Source organism: Clarias gariepinus, chromosome 10 (assembly GCF_024256425.1).
Source record: "Clarias gariepinus isolate MV-2021 ecotype Netherlands chromosome 10, CGAR_prim_01v2, whole genome shotgun sequence".
Taxonomy (NCBI): Eukaryota; Metazoa; Chordata; class Actinopteri; order Siluriformes; family Clariidae; genus Clarias; species Clarias gariepinus.
Window position 1 is genome coordinate 27,312,908 of NC_071109.1, and position 16,697 is coordinate 27,329,604.

Consider the following 16,697-nt stretch of genomic DNA (forward strand, 5'->3'; position numbering starts at 1 on the left):
ACTGTCACTTCACACACTTGTTCATGTCGCCTATAAAGATAGGGGACATACAGTTGGTATGATTCCCCTCTTTGAGTAATCATAGAGTCATCTCTGTTGGCATTTGTGACAGAACTGTGACCTGTCACTGGCTTTTAACAGTGCTCAAGGAAGTTTACCAGCAGTCAGAAATCATTATTTGATTTGTAACAGATGTGTAGTAGAATTTAAAATGACACCGAGTTAGTTTAGATCTTGGCCTGATCTCTGATATAGTTCTGATACAGAAGTCATAACCCTAACATGCCAATAACAGTTTTTATTCTCTTTTTCAGATGTAGCTCAAAGTGGCTTGAATCAACCTGTATCTTCAATCGACCTTATTAATCCAAGATGAGAAAACATAGACAGTTGCATCCAAAGGACATACAGTAGCTGTTTTTATGCTGCTCACCTAATTTATTAGTGGTTTATGGGTAATTTTGAGGGTTTTTGCTGAATACTCTACTTCTTCAGAGAAGAAATGGCCCAAAACACTCGCCGTGGTTCCAAGTACAAGGCAGATGCCAACCACGATGCTGATTTTGGTTGCACACTTCAAGAGCTTCGATCGCTCATGGAACTCAGAGGGACCGAAGGATTACAAAGAATCCAGGAGAGTTATGGCGATGTCCAAGGACTGTGCTCCCAATTAAAATCGTCACCCACAGATGGTAACTATGAGCTACTTTTGTATTCAAGTTTTTCAGGCGTGCTAAAGCATTGGTTTCTATTGGTGCTACACTACTTTTCAATGCACCGGAAAGTGTTCGTCATGGATTTAATTGCAGTGGGAGGTTTAGGTCACATGTTCCCCTCTGATTTTTGGTGAATCTGATGTTTGAGCAGCTACGGGGAGGTCCTTTGTAGCACTGCACTATTTCTGTAAAGTCTGTTTCTGGATGGTACACAAAAACAAGCAGCAGGCTTACCACTTTTAATTAAGATCATATCGAAAACTTACTTGTGGTTTTCTGTATCACTGATTAAACTAGGAAGCCATTAAGTATAACAACTGTTTCCTCAACATGAGTCCTTAAGTTATTTTTCTTATAAAATAACTTCATAATTTAAAAGCATTCGACTTATAAAGTTATTTAGATTTTTGCTTTTAGATTTTTCTTAAATTTGACTAACTTGGTGTCTGTAATGTAGCAACTCCTAAAATACTCCCTAGGATCTACTGATTTCTGCCATGTACTACCCAAGGCTGCTATTTCATGCGAATTTAATTCAGCAGTTTATATCCTTGCTTGGTGATGTGTGGCGTTAGCAATCACTGCTGTTTATGTAGTCACATGGAAGAAAAGCTTAGCCTGAAAATGTTATTTGTGTCCTGGTAGCATTGCTACAGTAGATGTAAAAAAAAAAAACTATTTTAGTCTTGTACAGTGGCTTGTAGAAACAATATGCAAGACAAACCCTGGGAAATTTGGTTTAGTTTCAGTTATGCACTCTTGCCTTTAAAGGGGAATTCTGGAGCAGTTTCCTAATTCAGCTTCATGCGACAATGAACTGTCACTATGCTGGAAATGCTGTTTACATTTTAATGGTTTTCTCAGGGTACACAAAAGAGAACATGGATGACGGCCTTTCTTAAAACCCTCTACTTCAAAGCTTAAATTGCTCACATTAATACTCTTTCATTTTGCAAACTAAAATAAATTTAATTACATTCACTTGTATTAATTAAAACAAATATAACTCCAAACATTAAAATTTTTAAGAATAGAGTAATTATAATAAAATATTTAGGTTTAAGGTGGCATGGAGGCTTGCACCTCTAATGTCTGGGTTCGATTCTGGCCAGATTCAATTCCCGCCTTTTGTACAGTATGTACGGAGTTTGCATGTTTTCCCCGTGCTTGGTGGGTTTTCTCCAGGTACTCTGGTTTCCTCCCATAATCCAAAGACATGCAAATTAGGCTAATTGGCATTCCCAATTTTCCCTGTAGTATGTAAATGAGTATGTATGTGCCCTGCGATGGATTGGCACCCTGTTCAGGATGTACCCTGCCTCAAGTCTTATTGGCTCCAAGCCCCCTGCGACCCTGTATACAGGATTAAGCAGTATAGACGAAGGTCAATAGCTCGTCTAAATGCATGCTCGACTTTTGCATCCCCAGGGGCCAGACAGTCAATTGTAAATTCTCCTGCCAGGTTTTTAAGGCATCTCAGGGGGGGCGTATGGCGAGAGTGACCAGATCTGTGTCGTGCAAAAAAAAAAATACAAACATTTTAATTAGTTAAATGTCGTGTGAGCATTTAAAGAAATTGCAAAGAGCATTGTGTAGTTGCATGTCATATTAAACTTTTCAAAATTTTTTAGCTTTTAGCAAGTTTTACTTGCTAATCATTTTCAATATTTGTGTTAAAATATGTCGGTTATTTCTTGCCAGAACATGAGTGAAAATATCTTCCTTTGATTATACTAATCATGGAAGGAAATAAACTGTACTTAATAGGAAATAGTTTGTCTAATATAGAGAACAGATTGGCCTGTTGTTATGCATCACTTATAATTTGGGATTCCACAGACTGTTATCAACTAATGTTTCTTGTGTATATAAAATTATATTTCAAGAATCGATTATGAAAATTTGTGATTGAATGCCATTTCTTCTTTTCATTTTTAGGGCTGAGCATAAATGCTGATGACCTTGCCAGACGAAAAGAAAATTTTGGAAAAAATTTCATACCTCCGAAAAAGCCCAAAACATTTCTTCAGTTAGTGTGGGAAGCACTGCAAGATGTGACACTAATTATTTTGGAAGTTGCAGCCATGATATCCTTAGGCCTTTCCTTCTACAGACCTCCAGATGCTGAAAGAGAAAGTGAGCACAGGCATTTTAAGCACATCAGAACTACACAATCAGTCAAAAGTTTGGACACACCTTCTAATCCCATGGTTTTACTAGATTTATTATTTTTATTTCTACATTGCAAAAACAATGCTGAATGCATCCAAAATAATACAGAAGCTACTCATGCTCTGTAAAAACCTTCATAACAGCTCTAATCTTAAGTGCTATTTGTTAATTGGCTATTTCTGAGGCTGGTAACTCTAAATGAACTTCCCCTCTGCAGCAATGGTACGTTTTTCTTCCTTTTTGAATTTTGGAGCAAGTGGTTTTGCTCTCCTGGAATGGTCTTCATAAGAGCCAGTTTCATCATGGTGCTTGATGGGTTTTGCAAAAGCACTTTACAATTCTGTTTTTGCCAGAACTGTTCCAGAACAGCTGACTCACTTACTCACTCATCTTCTATACCGCTTTATCCTTTATTCAGGGTCGCGGGGACCTGGAGCCTATCCCAGGAGGCTTAGGGCATGAGGCGGAGTACACCCTGTATAGGGTGCCAATCCATCGCAGGGCAACAGCTGACTGTTGTGGCTTAAAATAATGACTGAATATTGTTGTTGTTACTTAATTACCTAATGCCATACAAATTATTTCATAGTTTTAAATCCCTAGTATTGTTCTAAAATGTAGAAAAAATTATCCAAACCTTGTATTATATTAACCTTGGGCAAATCGTATCCTTTTCAGACCATATATTGTGTATTAATTTTTCCAGTCCATATCTGAAACAAGTGTATATTTTTTAGACACTCATGAAAACGTGAATTTTCATATATGGTGGCATAAAAGTCCACTGTAATGATACTTGTTAAACAGAAGTTTGCATGCTCTGCAGCAATGCTTTCAATCTTGTTTTCTGTGGTAGCATGTGGAAGAATTGCAGGAGGAGTAGAGGATGAAAGTGAGGCAGAGACAGGATGGATAGAGGGTGCCGCCATCCTTTTATCAGTCGTCTGCGTGGTGGTCGTCACAGCCTTTAATGACTGGAGCAAAGAAAAGCAGTTCCGTGGCTTGCAGAATCGCATCGAACAGGAGCAAAAGTTCACAGTGGTGCGAGGAGGTCAAGTTATTCAGATTCCTGTGGTCGAGATTGTTGTTGGAGACATCATTCAAGTAAAATATGGTAAAATCCCTCACCTGCACCTCAATGATGTTTTCAAAGTGACAGCAAGTGAAAAATTATGTTTTTGCTATTTCCTTATCAAAGCCTGGGCAGTTTGTCTTGCCTCTCATGCCCCTTGTTCTATTTTGGCAGATTAAAAGATTTTATTTTGGTTAATAAAGTAATGTTTTTGTATGTTTTGTCTGACGCCTGGCCATCTGGCCTGTGCTGTATGCTTTCAGGTGACCTCCTTCCTGCTGACGGCGTTCTAATCCAAGGAAATGATCTTAAAGTTGACGAGAGCTCTCTCACAGGAGAATCGGACCATGTCAGAAAGGCTCTGGACAAGGATCCCATGCTACTCTCAGGTTTTGAATGCTTGGAATGTAGCCATTTTCAATATTTGCTTTGAAAAAAATAGCGTTGCATGAGACCCAGTAGTACAACCGGAAAACAGTAGCTCTTTGTTAAGAACAAATACCTGAATGAATGGATGGACAGATGCATATAAATATCAGAATATATTAATATTTTATGTGGCATTACATTATTATCTGATAATGTAAAAGAGGGTATTCCAAACCATTAAATAAGTGTTGTATTCAATGGCTTACATCTGCTGTCTTATTGCTTCAGGTACTCATGTTATGGAAGGCTCTGGAAGGATGTTGGTCACCGCAGTTGGCTTGAATTCCCAGACTGGTATCATCTTCACTCTCCTTGGTACAGGAGATGATGAAGGACATGATGAAAAAGATGAAAAGGAGAGAAAGAAAAGGGAGAAGGAGGAAAAGAAGAAAGAAAAGGAAAGGCAAAAAAAGGAGAAGAGAGGAAAGAAGGGCAAAAAAAGTATGAATTTAGACAGAAGCTTAAACTTTCACTTTCTTCAATGACTATATTAAGGAGGCTGCTAAGATATGTAATGCTTGTCTGCTTATCAAATCCCTGAATGACTTATTGCATGATCTAGTGTGAAGAGAGATTGCCCCATGTACACTATCTAATTTAGTTCATTACCTGTGCTTACATTGTATGCACTTTATACACTTGCGTGTACATCTCCAAACACTATTTATCTCTGGGATGTTAGTACTGTAAATAATATATAAACAAGTGATAAACATACTATATTGCTAAAATCTGTAGACCCCTTACCATAAATAAGTACTTAATGAACATCCCATTCTTTATTCATTCTCCTTTTAATGGTTTGCTGTTATAACTCTTTTGCAAATGTATTCCAATAAAGCATGGGTGTGATAATTTGCCCATTTAGCTGCAAGAGCGTTAGCGATGCCAGGCAAAGATGTATGATGTATGGGGTTAAGCTCAGGATTCTGTGCAGGAAACTCTTTTTTGTACACCAACCTTGGCAAGCTATGTTCTCATGGACTTTACTTTGTGCACAGGGGCATTGTCATGCTGGAACTGGTTTGGGCTGGTCCCTTCAGTTTTAGTGAAAGGGAATTTATAAGACTGTACTACAGCATGCCTACACATCCCATACAATTGTATTCTTTAAACATTGTGACCGCAGTTTGTGGAAAGCTCACATATGGATGTAATTGCCAGGTCTACAAACTGTGAACGGAAGTCACACAAGATAATGTTCATTTTTACCAACATGGGTAACAGCTCTTTCTAGTGTGTCAAAATGCCCACCACACATCTGCTTGCTGTCTTTAAGGGTTTGATATTGTATAAAATTAATGGTTCAATGTGCAGCCGAATTTTACAAGTAATCATAAATAACAATAATACAATGCAATACAGAAAAGCAATTAAAAGTTACTTAACAAAATCTAGACTTTCATTAAAAAAATCTCTTGTAAATCTCTTGCTTTTCTCCAGCAGACAACCATCAAGATGCGTCCGATAAATGCAAGGGTAAGTACTTTACTTTTACAAAAACATCTAATGATAAAGGAAATCCTCCTATACCTGCATGCATAAACCTAAAAGCCAGTTGCAAAAGCTGCCTTGGCTGCATGGTTACCTATGCTGTACTGTGCCATTTGAGTGTTTGTGTCTATTTCTTGCCCTAGACACATAATGCATCAGTGACCTTTGGGCCACATGGAACTTACCTTTTTATAGTGATCATAACAAGTAGCTTACTGCGACCATTTATGGTACAACACATTTTTATTATTATTTATTTGTTGTTGTTTTAACCCCACTTATTGTATAGCAGTATAAACACGCACATGCAGTATATGCTGAATTATTGATTTGACTTATTGAATTACAAATGCAAAAACCCCATAGCTGGTAAGATGTGGTTATATGTGCTTAAAACTCAAATGATAGTTTGAATTCTCTTCATAAACTGTGCCCAGGTTTGAGTAATCATTTTACAAATATGAGCTTGATGGTGAAATAAAGCAGATGTGAACTTGCTTCAGTTATTTGTAGTATGTTAAACTAAGTGGGAGCAAGGCAAACATGGTGTCCCCTCAAGCAACTCTATTGGCCAAAAAAAAACCCAAAAACAAAACACACATCTTGTCAGAAACTGTGTTTGATGGTACTAACCGATATCATCACTGCTGCTTCTTTTGGCTGTGCAGATAAAGATGGAGTAGGTGCTGAAGGTCAGCTTCTCAGCAGTGAGGATGGGACAGTGGTTGAGAACAAAAAGAAATCTAGTCTGCCGAAGAAAGAAAAATCTGTACTTCAAGGAAAGCTCACTAAACTAGCTGTGCAAATTGGAAAAGCAGGTTAGAAATACCTGGTGCTGTAGATAGTTGAATTATACTTTATACACTTGAATTGTACGTTTGTGTTTTAAAAAGTTCACTTGTTTTATTTACCAGGGCTTTTCATGTCCGCCATCACAGTAATCATCTTGGTGGTGCTCTTTTTGGTGGACACTTTCTGTATCCAAGGGCTGCCATGGATTAAAGACTGCACCCCCGTCTATATCCAGTTTTTTGTCAAGTTTTTCATCATTGGCGTCACTGTGTTGGTTGTTGCTGTGCCAGAGGGACTTCCTCTCGCTGTCACCATTGCATTAGCATACTCTGTCAAAGTAGGATTCAGAAAAGAGAGCAAATATAGATATGACCAAAGATTTATGGATACCCGACCATAACACTTAGCAATTTTTGAACATCCCATTCCACATGTATCCCTTTCTTTGTAACAATTTCCACTTCACTGGGAAAGCTTTCAATTAGATTTTGAGGCATGGCTCTGTAGATTTGCCATGAGCATTGACGAGGTGAAGCACTGCTGTTGAGTGGCATTAAAAGAAGGGAAATTGTAATGCTACAGCACAAATCTACATCCTATACAATTGTGTGATTCTAACATTCTGGCAACAGATTAAAAATTCCTACAAATGGGTGTGATGGTCAGGTATCCATTGCATTTCACCCAAATAGTGTATGATTATTATGCATTTACTTGTAAAAGGCCACAAATATGAACTTGTACTATGATTGTCCATTTATTTGGTTATTGTGGTCGGTCTTCTTATTGTAACTGTTTGGTCTAATTTGGTCTTTTAGAAAATGATGAATGATAACAACTTGGTCAGACACTTGGATGCGTGTGAAACTATGGGCAATGCCACTGCCATCTGCTCAGATAAGACGGGCACATTAACCATGAACAGAATGACTGTGGTGCAGGTTTATGTGGGAGACAGACACTACAGGAGGGTACCTGAAGCTGATCTTATTCACAGCAAGATCTTGGATCTGCTGATCATTGGCATTAGTGTTAACTGTGCATATACTACTAAGATCATGGTGAGTAATCATGGCTTGTACAGACTGCATACAATGTTCTCTTGAAAAGTATTAAAGTTTAACCTAAAAGTTGATCAGTGAGTTTGATGTTTTATTTGTTTAATTTCCATTCTAATAAATAAACTTCAATTAAATCTTCACAATCTATTATATTGTGAAATCTGCAATCTGCTTCAAGTATGTGTTAACTTGGGCCTCCTTTACATTTTTGCTTCTGTTCGTATACATTTTAGCCACCTGAGAAGGAAGGTGGCCAACCTCGTCAGGTGGGGAACAAAACTGAATGTGCCTTGCTGGGGTTTACACTTGACCTGGGCAGAGACTACCAAATCATCCGCAAAGAATATCCAGAAGAAAGGCTTTTTAAAGTATACACCTTCAACTCTGTGAGAAAATCCATGAGCACAGTGCTGAAACATTTTGATGGAAGTTACCGAATGTTCAGCAAAGGAGCCTCTGAAATTCTCCTGAAGAAGTAGGTTTTCACTTAACATTTTGGAAAACAAATGTGGTGCCAGTACTATGGATGAATACAAATGTAAATCAAAACATTTATTGTTACATCTTAAACAACTTCTTAGAGGGCTAGTATATCATTATTTCCTCTCATAACAGTGACTTTATATACTGTAAAAAAAACATGACATACAGCGCACAAGGAAATAAATACTGTATGTATATGATCACTTCACCTAGGATTTGCTGCTTGTTTGCAGATGTTGTAAAATTCTAACGGCTAGAGGGGATTCCAAGATCTTTAAATCTAGAGATCGAGACGACCTGCTGAAACAGGTGATTGAGCCCATGGCTTTAGAGGGTTTGAGGACAATTTGTCTGGCCTACAGGGACTTTCCTACTTCAGAAGGGGAGCCAGACTGGGACAATGAGGCTGACATCCTTACAGGGCTCACTTGTATCTGTGTCGTTGGCATTGAAGATCCTGTACGGCCAGAAGTGAGCACTTACCTGAGTCTCTTTACCATTTAAAATGATACATTTCTACCATTTTAAATGGATCCAATTTTAAATTCTTGTTACTATGTATGTATATAATTATATGTTTTTAGTTATTAACCTAAATGCTTTTACTGCCTTAGGTCCCTGATTCCATAAAGAAATGTCAGCGGGCAGGAATCACAGTACGTATGGTCACTGGGGACAACATTAACACTGCTCGTGCTATTGCCAATAAATGTGGCATCCTTCATCCTGGAGATGATTTCCTGTGCCTTGAAGGCAAAGAATTTAACAGGCGAATACGCAATGAACTAGGAGAGGCAAGTTCTTTACAATGTACATACATATTTGAAAAACAAATGGTTGAAATTACTTTAGCATCCATTAAATTCTATTATAATGTATACCTTTAACAATGTGTATAAATGAGTTGACGCTAAGATGCCTAAGAAATCTAAGAAGTTATTTGCATATTTATCCCAATAAACTGTGACGTATATAAAATAAGCAGCTCCGAAAAAAAGTATGGTTTTGTTGTCCGTCTGTTGTGATATTATACTATCTGTCCTTCATTCAGATTGAGCAAGAGCGTCTTGACAAGATTTGGCCTAAATTGCGTGTGCTGGCAAGATCCTCTCCAACTGATAAGCATACATTAGTAAAAGGTGAGAAACCAGTGGGGTTTGATACGGCAAGCTCTATCCCATTTATACATATAGATGTAACTCTTCTCTGTAATTTATCATCTCAGGTATAATCGATAGCACAGCTATAGAGCAAAGACAAGTAGTAGCCGTAACGGGAGATGGAACAAATGATGGCCCTGCCTTGAAGAAAGCTGATGTTGGCTTTGCTATGGTTTGTGTTTTAAAACTGTTAAACAACTATAAAAAATTTAAATAAGGGATAGAAAAAAAAAGAAATTACTTAAATAAATATAACAATTAATCATTACAAATAAACAGAACGCTGTACAATCTGTGATGGATGTTGAGACAGGACTAATGTGAGTTATTTGTCATGTTGTTTTGTTACATTTCTTTAGGGCATTGCTGGAACAGATGTGGCCAAAGAGGCCTCGGATATTATCTTGACAGACGACAACTTCACCAGCATAGTGAAAGCTGTGATGTGGGGGCGAAATGTCTATGACAGCATCTCAAAATTCCTGCAATTTCAACTGACAGTCAATGTAGTGGCCGTAATCGTGGCATTCACTGGTGCCTGTATCACACAGGTCAGTGTTTCCTCAAAACTGATCTATTAGAATATATCTATATCTTCTTTTAGATGTCATTTTTATGAAGATGGCAGAGTTTAAAGTTTCTGCTCCACCTCACAGGACTCTCCACTAAAGGCAGTCCAGATGTTGTGGGTAAATCTGATCATGGACACATTTGCATCGCTAGCTCTGGCTACCGAACCGCCCACTGAGGCTTTACTGCTGAGGAAACCCTACGGTCGCAACAAGCCCCTTATCTCTAGAACAATGATGAAAAACATTTTGGGTCATGCTGTATACCAGCTCACTATCATCTTTACTCTATTGTTTGCTGGTGAGAAGTGCATTTGTATTAGTTTGGTAGTAGCTGTTTTAACAGTGTTAAAAGCCTATATTAATAAGCAAGAATGAACTGAACCTCTTAATGTAAAAACTGCAACATGAAATAAAATGAAGGCCTAAAAGGATTTTTTTTTTATACAAATGTAGATATTTTGGGTTACAATTTATCAGTAACTTGTTTATTTAACAGGTGAGAAGATCTTTGACATTGACAGCGGCAGGAATGCTCCTTTACACGCCCCTCCTTCAGAACATTATACAATTGTCTTTAACACCTTTGTCATGATGCAACTGTTCAATGAGTTCAACGCTCGCAAGATCCATGGCGAGAGGAATGTGTTTGATGGCATCTTTAATAACCTGATCTTCTGTTCTATTGTTCTTGGCACATTTGTTATACAGGTAAAGTAAGAGTAATATTGTAGAAATATAGTTTATTTAGAGTGACCACACTTGGGCTAGGGAATATAGTTACTTTTTCCTATATTTTTCAATAAATCATTATTCATCCTACATTTCATGTTTTTTTGTTTATTTAGATTGTGATTGTGCAATTTGGTGGAAAGCCCTTCAGCTGTGTAGGTCTTAGTATTGAGCAGTGGCTTTGGTGTGTCTTTCTTGGCTTTGGATGCCTTATATGGGGGCAGGTGAGCTTAAAGACACTTTCTTTGCTTCTTTGTTGTTGTTTTTTGGAGGGTTTTATCATTCTTTGTGATACCACTACACAGCTGATAACTACCATTCCCACAAGTCGGCTTAAGTTCCTGAAGACTGCTGGACATGGTACCCAGAAGGAGGAGATTCCAGAGGAGGAACTGGAGGACATGGAATCCTTGGATGAAATTGACCATGCTGAGATGGAATTGAGAAGAGGGCAGGTCCTCTGGTGCAGGGGTCTCAACAGAATCCAGACACAAGTAAGTGACAGCTGTGCCACCAAAACAACATAGTGATAATTATTTTTCTTTTCTAATCAAGATAAAATGCACTTCTTCGTATGTGTCCCTTCATTTTTTAGCAGTTTATTTCTGCAGTATGTGTTACATAGATTATTAAAATCTGCATTCTTCTTTTTTTATTATTTAAAAATAATAATGATGATAATAAAACAGATCCGTGTGGTGAATGCTTTCCGGGAAGCCTTGTCCCCATATGAAGGCTTGGAGACTCCAGAATCACGAAGCTCCATCCACAACTTCATGACCCACCCAGAGTTCCGCATTGAAGACTCTGATCTGGCCATCCCCCTGATTGATGAAACAGAGTCTGAGGAAGACAGATCAGCAAAACGCAGTTTTGTACCTTCAGGCATTCCTTCTGGTGCATCTTCACCTAACCAGAACAATCATTCTGCCAACACCAGAACAAATCATCACTACAAGGACTATACTCCTCAAACTCCTGGTAGTCCTATGCACAGTCTGGAGACATCACTGTGATTTCGCTCCATCTAGAAACCCTGCTAAGATCACATCTATACCAAACATACTATGGCCATGTTGACATTGAGCACAACCAGGAGGTCAAGTGACAGTGATTTCTTCAAGTAACACATTCCAGGATTCAAATCCCTAGAAACTTTCATTTACCTAATCACTGCCTGGTGTAATTGGGGTGTGCCTTTTACTCCTCAGTTGAACATTTTCCCCAGATATATAGCAGCTCTGCATTCCAGTTCATAAAATTGTACAGAAACCCATAATGAAGCCTGAAGCTGCAATGCTTGTATTATATAGTGTTCTGGTGCATATGTAGTCTATTAAGTAAATTAATAGTGCAGTGCTTGTTTAACCCATATTTAACAAAACTATTGAATGCTTATTTAGGGTTTCGGTGAATATTGTCAATTTTTTAAAACCATCTAAACAATTTGATTATATTTATTTAGTAAGGAGTTGGCCTGTTAATCTACTTGTCAGAAAACTGACCAATGTGTCTGGATGTCATTTTCATGTGGATTAAAAAAAATCAAATGTGGGTGTGAGTTTTATGTGATTTTGTAAAAGAAAATGTAAAAAAAACAAGAAGTCAACATCATATTTGAACGAATCTGGGTCCACAGAAAAGGATACTGGGCGTTTTTGTGAAATGGAGCATTTTCTGTCTGTGTATTTCATCGGAGACCGGACTTTATAATTTGTTTGGTTTTTAAATACTTTGTTTCCAGGGTATCTATGAAAATCATAAAACATAAACAATAAATGACTTGTCCAGAGGAGCACAGAGAGATCCAAAAAACCCTGGGACTACATTTACCTTCCCAGAGGAGACCCTAAAATACACTTGGGCCCGTATTCACAAAGCTTCTTAGAATTCTTTCATAGAGCTCCTATCTTAGCCTAAAATGTCCTAGCTGGGAGTCTTAGACTAAAAGTGATTTAGAAAACTTCTTAGAGCAACTTTGGGTAAGGAAAGTACAAAAACCTTTATCTTAGTGAGGGGGTGTGGTTGACCCCGTTGCTAAGGATGATGCAGCAATTCAAGAACTGTGATTGGTTGATAAAAAAATAACCTCTGACCTCTGCAAAGGTCTTGAAATACACTATTTGTGAAAGTAGAATACATATTTTGTTTGTATAGACTAAATATATTAAAGTTAATTAAAACAGCCAAATGTTGAAAATATGTCTACTTTAGAAGCAACCAATTTCCACACAGTCGTTACTATATTAAAGTTCTTACATTTATTTACCATACTGATTTTATTATTACTTTTATTATACCATTTCAGATTGATGGGAGCAAAATGGCTGACCTTTTACCAATTTATGTAATTGCATGTTTTAAGGAGATTATGTCTCAATCCAAGAGAGATGTAAGGAAGTAAAACAACAAGAAAACCAAATTGGACAGAAAAGCAGTGTTTTCTTTTATCTTTATGTTCAGTATTTGGAGAATATTTCTTCTTTCCACCATTTTGTCCTCTGCTATAGGAACTCTTAAGCATCTTAAAAGTCCCCCTCTCTACTCTTAACAATTTTTACCTTAGGAGCTGTTTTTAGGGCTAAGATGTTTCGTGAATCATTTTTATCTTAACTAAGATTGAATCCTAAATTTAAGTGAAAATTTAAGAGAATGTCATAATTCTAAGAAATTTCTTAGAATTTCATCACTAGGAACAACTTTTAGGCTTAAGAAGCTTTGTGAATACAGGCCCTGGTTTAGTGGTTTCTCTGATGACAATCCAACAAATTTGAGAAATTACTAATTAAGAGCAGTTTGTGTTGTTCAGGGCAGGAAACACATTAAAACGTTGTGGACAGGGAATACTTTAGATCAGGGATATAAGCCTGTGTATTATATTGTGCAGTAATAATAATAATAATAAAAAAAAAATCCTTATCGTCTTCAACACCGTCATCACGGCATGGACATACTCGATCACAGACCACTAGGCGGCGCTGCTGTGGAGCCGATCTGAATTTGGTAGCAGCAGGTGATTATTTGCAGTGACCTTTTCCCCCCTTATAAATTTAGTATATTACGACTAACCAATAGAATAAATAAATCTTATTTATGTATATGTTTAAATAAGTTTTAGATTTAAATAGCTTAAATTTGTGTTTAGTAAGAGTTGTAAGCCATGAAACATTTGTTTTATTTGTTTTTACCTTCAGTCGAGTTTGGATTGCTGGTTCAAGACTGCCATTTAGATTCACGTGTAAGTAACACAATAAGCCTGTTTTAATGATTAGTTTTGGAGACACTATTATGTTGTACTATATTGTAGTGTGAAATAACTGCACGTTCAGATTAACTGAAATAAAAGTGTAGGCAGTGCTGGCCTGTAGAAAAATGAAAATGGCGGAGAAGTGACGCATTTGTAAAGAAACTTCTTTTGCATTTTAGTAAATTTGGGGCTTGTTTGTAGTAAGGGTCATTGTTTTATTGTTACAAATGTTCACTCCTTGTGCAGCCAAAAAACATTTATCTTTAATTACTTAATTACTAAAAATCAGTTTTAGGTGTAATTCGCTCTGACATTTTTTTTTTATTATTCTAAACTTCTAAACTTTTTTTTGATAACTCTTCTGTTTAGTTATTTTAGCCTATGTCAAGTTTGTAAAATGTGATTTTTTTTTAAATATATATTTATTTTAAGAAGAAGAACTTAAAAAAATTATTCGACTTGCTAAATATAGTATTTTTGTCCAAATTTAACAGAAATACTATATATAAAAAACAAATGAAAGTTTCTCTAGTTAACTGGCATGTTGTGTTCCGGTGTTATGATTTAAAATGCCCCCCTGCCACAACAAACAAAGAAGAAGGTGGCAAAAGAAAGAGGTGCCAACTTTGTGCATCAACATAATAAAACAAGCTTTGTGTGCCAAATGTGATGTATATATTTGCAAAGAACATGCAATTACCTTAGTATATACCCAACATGCTCGTGAGAGGACAAAACTTGGGTATATTGGGATGACACTAGAGTTTATATATATTTTTAAGTAAAGCTTGTAAGAATTACGTTTTCCATGTGTATATTTGAGCCTTTGATTTCAATAAATAAATTCTACTGATCAGTTTTGACTGGGAACACAAAAGTTATTTTGTGCCAAAGTTTAGGAAATTTAACTAGCTTAAAAAAAGATAAATAACATTGGTAAACATTTCAGTGAATTACTCTGTAAGTAGTAGTACAATATGTTTAAGTGTTTGTTATAAATTATTACTTATATAATGTTATTGTCTATTTAAAAAATAGTGGTATGAGCTTAGGTAAATGAGGCCTGCAAAGCATACAGAAGAAATACAAGTTCAAAACTTGTAAGGCTTACAAAAGCTAAAGTTAATAAACTAGGTGATTATATATGTATTATTGTGGATTTATAATGGAATAAAATGATACCAGTCAAAAGAAAGCGGGAACATTGAGCCAAAAACGAACACATACGGGTTAAACTAATTTCTCCTGCAATACCACAGTTGGCCACTGAGAGGCAGTGTTATATAATTTTAACGTTTACTTTTTATATTCTATACATTCGCTTTGTTGTGTGTTAGTTGTTACACTGTTAAATTGTTATATAATATACCTCCATTTTTATGTCTTCTTTTTATATTTTATACATTTGCTTTGTCGTGTTAGTTGTTACAATCGAAGGATTTTAATCAAATATAAAGTGTGAGGGATTGATTGTGATTGGTCAGTTCATGCATTCATTACCGTTTCATTTTGTGTGAATTAACATTTGTCAACGTTTATTTTCTTTTTTCTATTTTTTTTTCTTTAAGTATAAGCGTTTTTTAAAATATATTTTATACTGGTTTATTATTCAGTATTGAGAAAAAATAACATTTTCCTTCCTCGGAATTACCGATCTGTAGAATTACCCTACTTGTTGTTCGTTACTGTCGGCATCGCTTCTCGGCCTTTTGGCTAAGATCAAGTGTAGTATCTGTTCTTATCAGTTTAATATCTGATACGTCCCCTACCCGGGGACCATATATTAAATTGATTTTTGGAACAGGGAGATGGAATAGGGGCTTGCTCCGTCCACTCCACGCATCGACCCGGTATTGCAGTACTTCCGGGAACGGTGCACCCCCTCTCTCTTCGTTAAGAAAGATCCCAACAGTGAATCTGTCTGAGTGTGTTGAGTTCTTCATCAGGAATCAGACAGAGTTTTATTGCCAAGTACGCTTGCACGTACAAGGAATTTGTTTTAGTGACAAAGCTTCCAGGACAGAAAACAAATAACAAGACAAAACAGCACGACACACACACAAAAAAAGTTTGACATCAAATGGAGTAGGGTGTGAGATACTTTTTTTTTATATAAAGTTATATAAATATCTGAAATCTGTGGTATTATACAGTATATTGCACTGTGGTAGTGTACACAATATTGCACATATATTTATTGACAGTTGATGTTTAACTGTTCATGAGGAAGATTGCCTGGGGAAAAAACTGTTTTTGTGCCTGACTGTCCTAGTGTTAGGTGCTCTATAGCGTCGACCCGACGGCAAAAGTTCAAATAAAAGGTGGCCTGGATGTGAGGGGTCCAAAGTGATATTTCGAGCCCTTTTCCTTACTCTGGATGTATACAGTTCTTGTGGCGTGGGCAGGGCAGTGCCAATAATTCTTTCAGCAGTCCGAACCGTCCTTTGTAGTCTTCTAATGTCTGTTTTCGTAGCTCATCAGGACTAACGGTTATAACGTTGCTTTTTCGGTGACGATGTGGCTTAGTAATTATACGTATAATAATAATTTAACGTACTAGCACATAATAATAAAGATTACGAAGACTGAAGGATAGTAAATTAATAGAACAACCATATTTTATTGCTGGCGGAACTATTACTCCCGGAACTATATACCCGCCTCTTGTAACCAGTCGGACAGAAATTTCCGCGCTTGTTTTTATTTATTTATTGTTATTTCAACACATTGTTTATAGAACTTTATAATTATATACATTTACATTCAAAAA

At 36.7% G+C, this 16,697-nt stretch overlaps 1 protein-coding gene and 1 non-coding gene across 4 annotated transcripts; both read left to right on the plus strand.

The window, feature by feature from the left end:
- The first annotated feature begins 353 nt into the window (after positions 1–353).
- LOC128531938 (plasma membrane calcium-transporting ATPase 1-like) lies at positions 354–12,234 on the plus strand. 3 transcript variants are annotated; one of them, XM_053506130.1, is made up of 20 exons: positions 354–692; positions 2,655–2,852; positions 3,745–4,002; positions 4,224–4,349; positions 4,618–4,830; positions 5,833–5,868; positions 6,552–6,701; positions 6,798–7,012; positions 7,494–7,736; positions 7,970–8,211; positions 8,453–8,690; positions 8,834–9,013; positions 9,271–9,358; positions 9,445–9,551; positions 9,739–9,930; positions 10,036–10,249; positions 10,448–10,659; positions 10,797–10,904; positions 10,986–11,174; positions 11,370–12,234. In XM_053506130.1, exons 1-20 carry the CDS (start codon positions 503–505, stop codon positions 11,694–11,696), a joined length of 3,726 nt encoding a protein of 1,241 aa, XP_053362105.1. In that variant the 5' UTR covers positions 354–502; the 3' UTR covers positions 11,697–12,234. The 3 variants fall into 3 exon arrangements, with proteins under 3 accessions (XP_053362105.1, XP_053362107.1, XP_053362106.1); XM_053506132.1 differs by having other exon boundaries at positions 7,617–7,736; XM_053506131.1 differs by having other exon boundaries at positions 5,836–5,868.
- Positions 12,235–15,620: 3,386 nt separating this feature from the next.
- Positions 15,621–15,811, plus strand: LOC128532391 (U2 spliceosomal RNA). The gene has a single exon (XR_008361298.1). It is a non-coding gene; the product is annotated as a U2 spliceosomal RNA (small nuclear RNA).
- Positions 15,812–16,697: the final 886 nt, after the last annotated feature.

Coding starts and splice junctions, on each gene's coding strand:
- LOC128531938 (XM_053506130.1), top strand. CDS start 503: ATGGCCCAAAACACTCGCCGTGGTTCCAAGTACAAGGCAGATGCCAAC. Junction 9,014..9,270: donor TACGCAATGAACTAGGAGAG/GCAAGTTCTTTA, acceptor TCCTTCATTCAG/ATTGAGCAAGAGCGTCTTGA. Junction 10,905..10,985: donor GATGCCTTATATGGGGGCAG/GTGAGCTTAAAG, acceptor ACCACTACACAG/CTGATAACTACCATTCCCAC.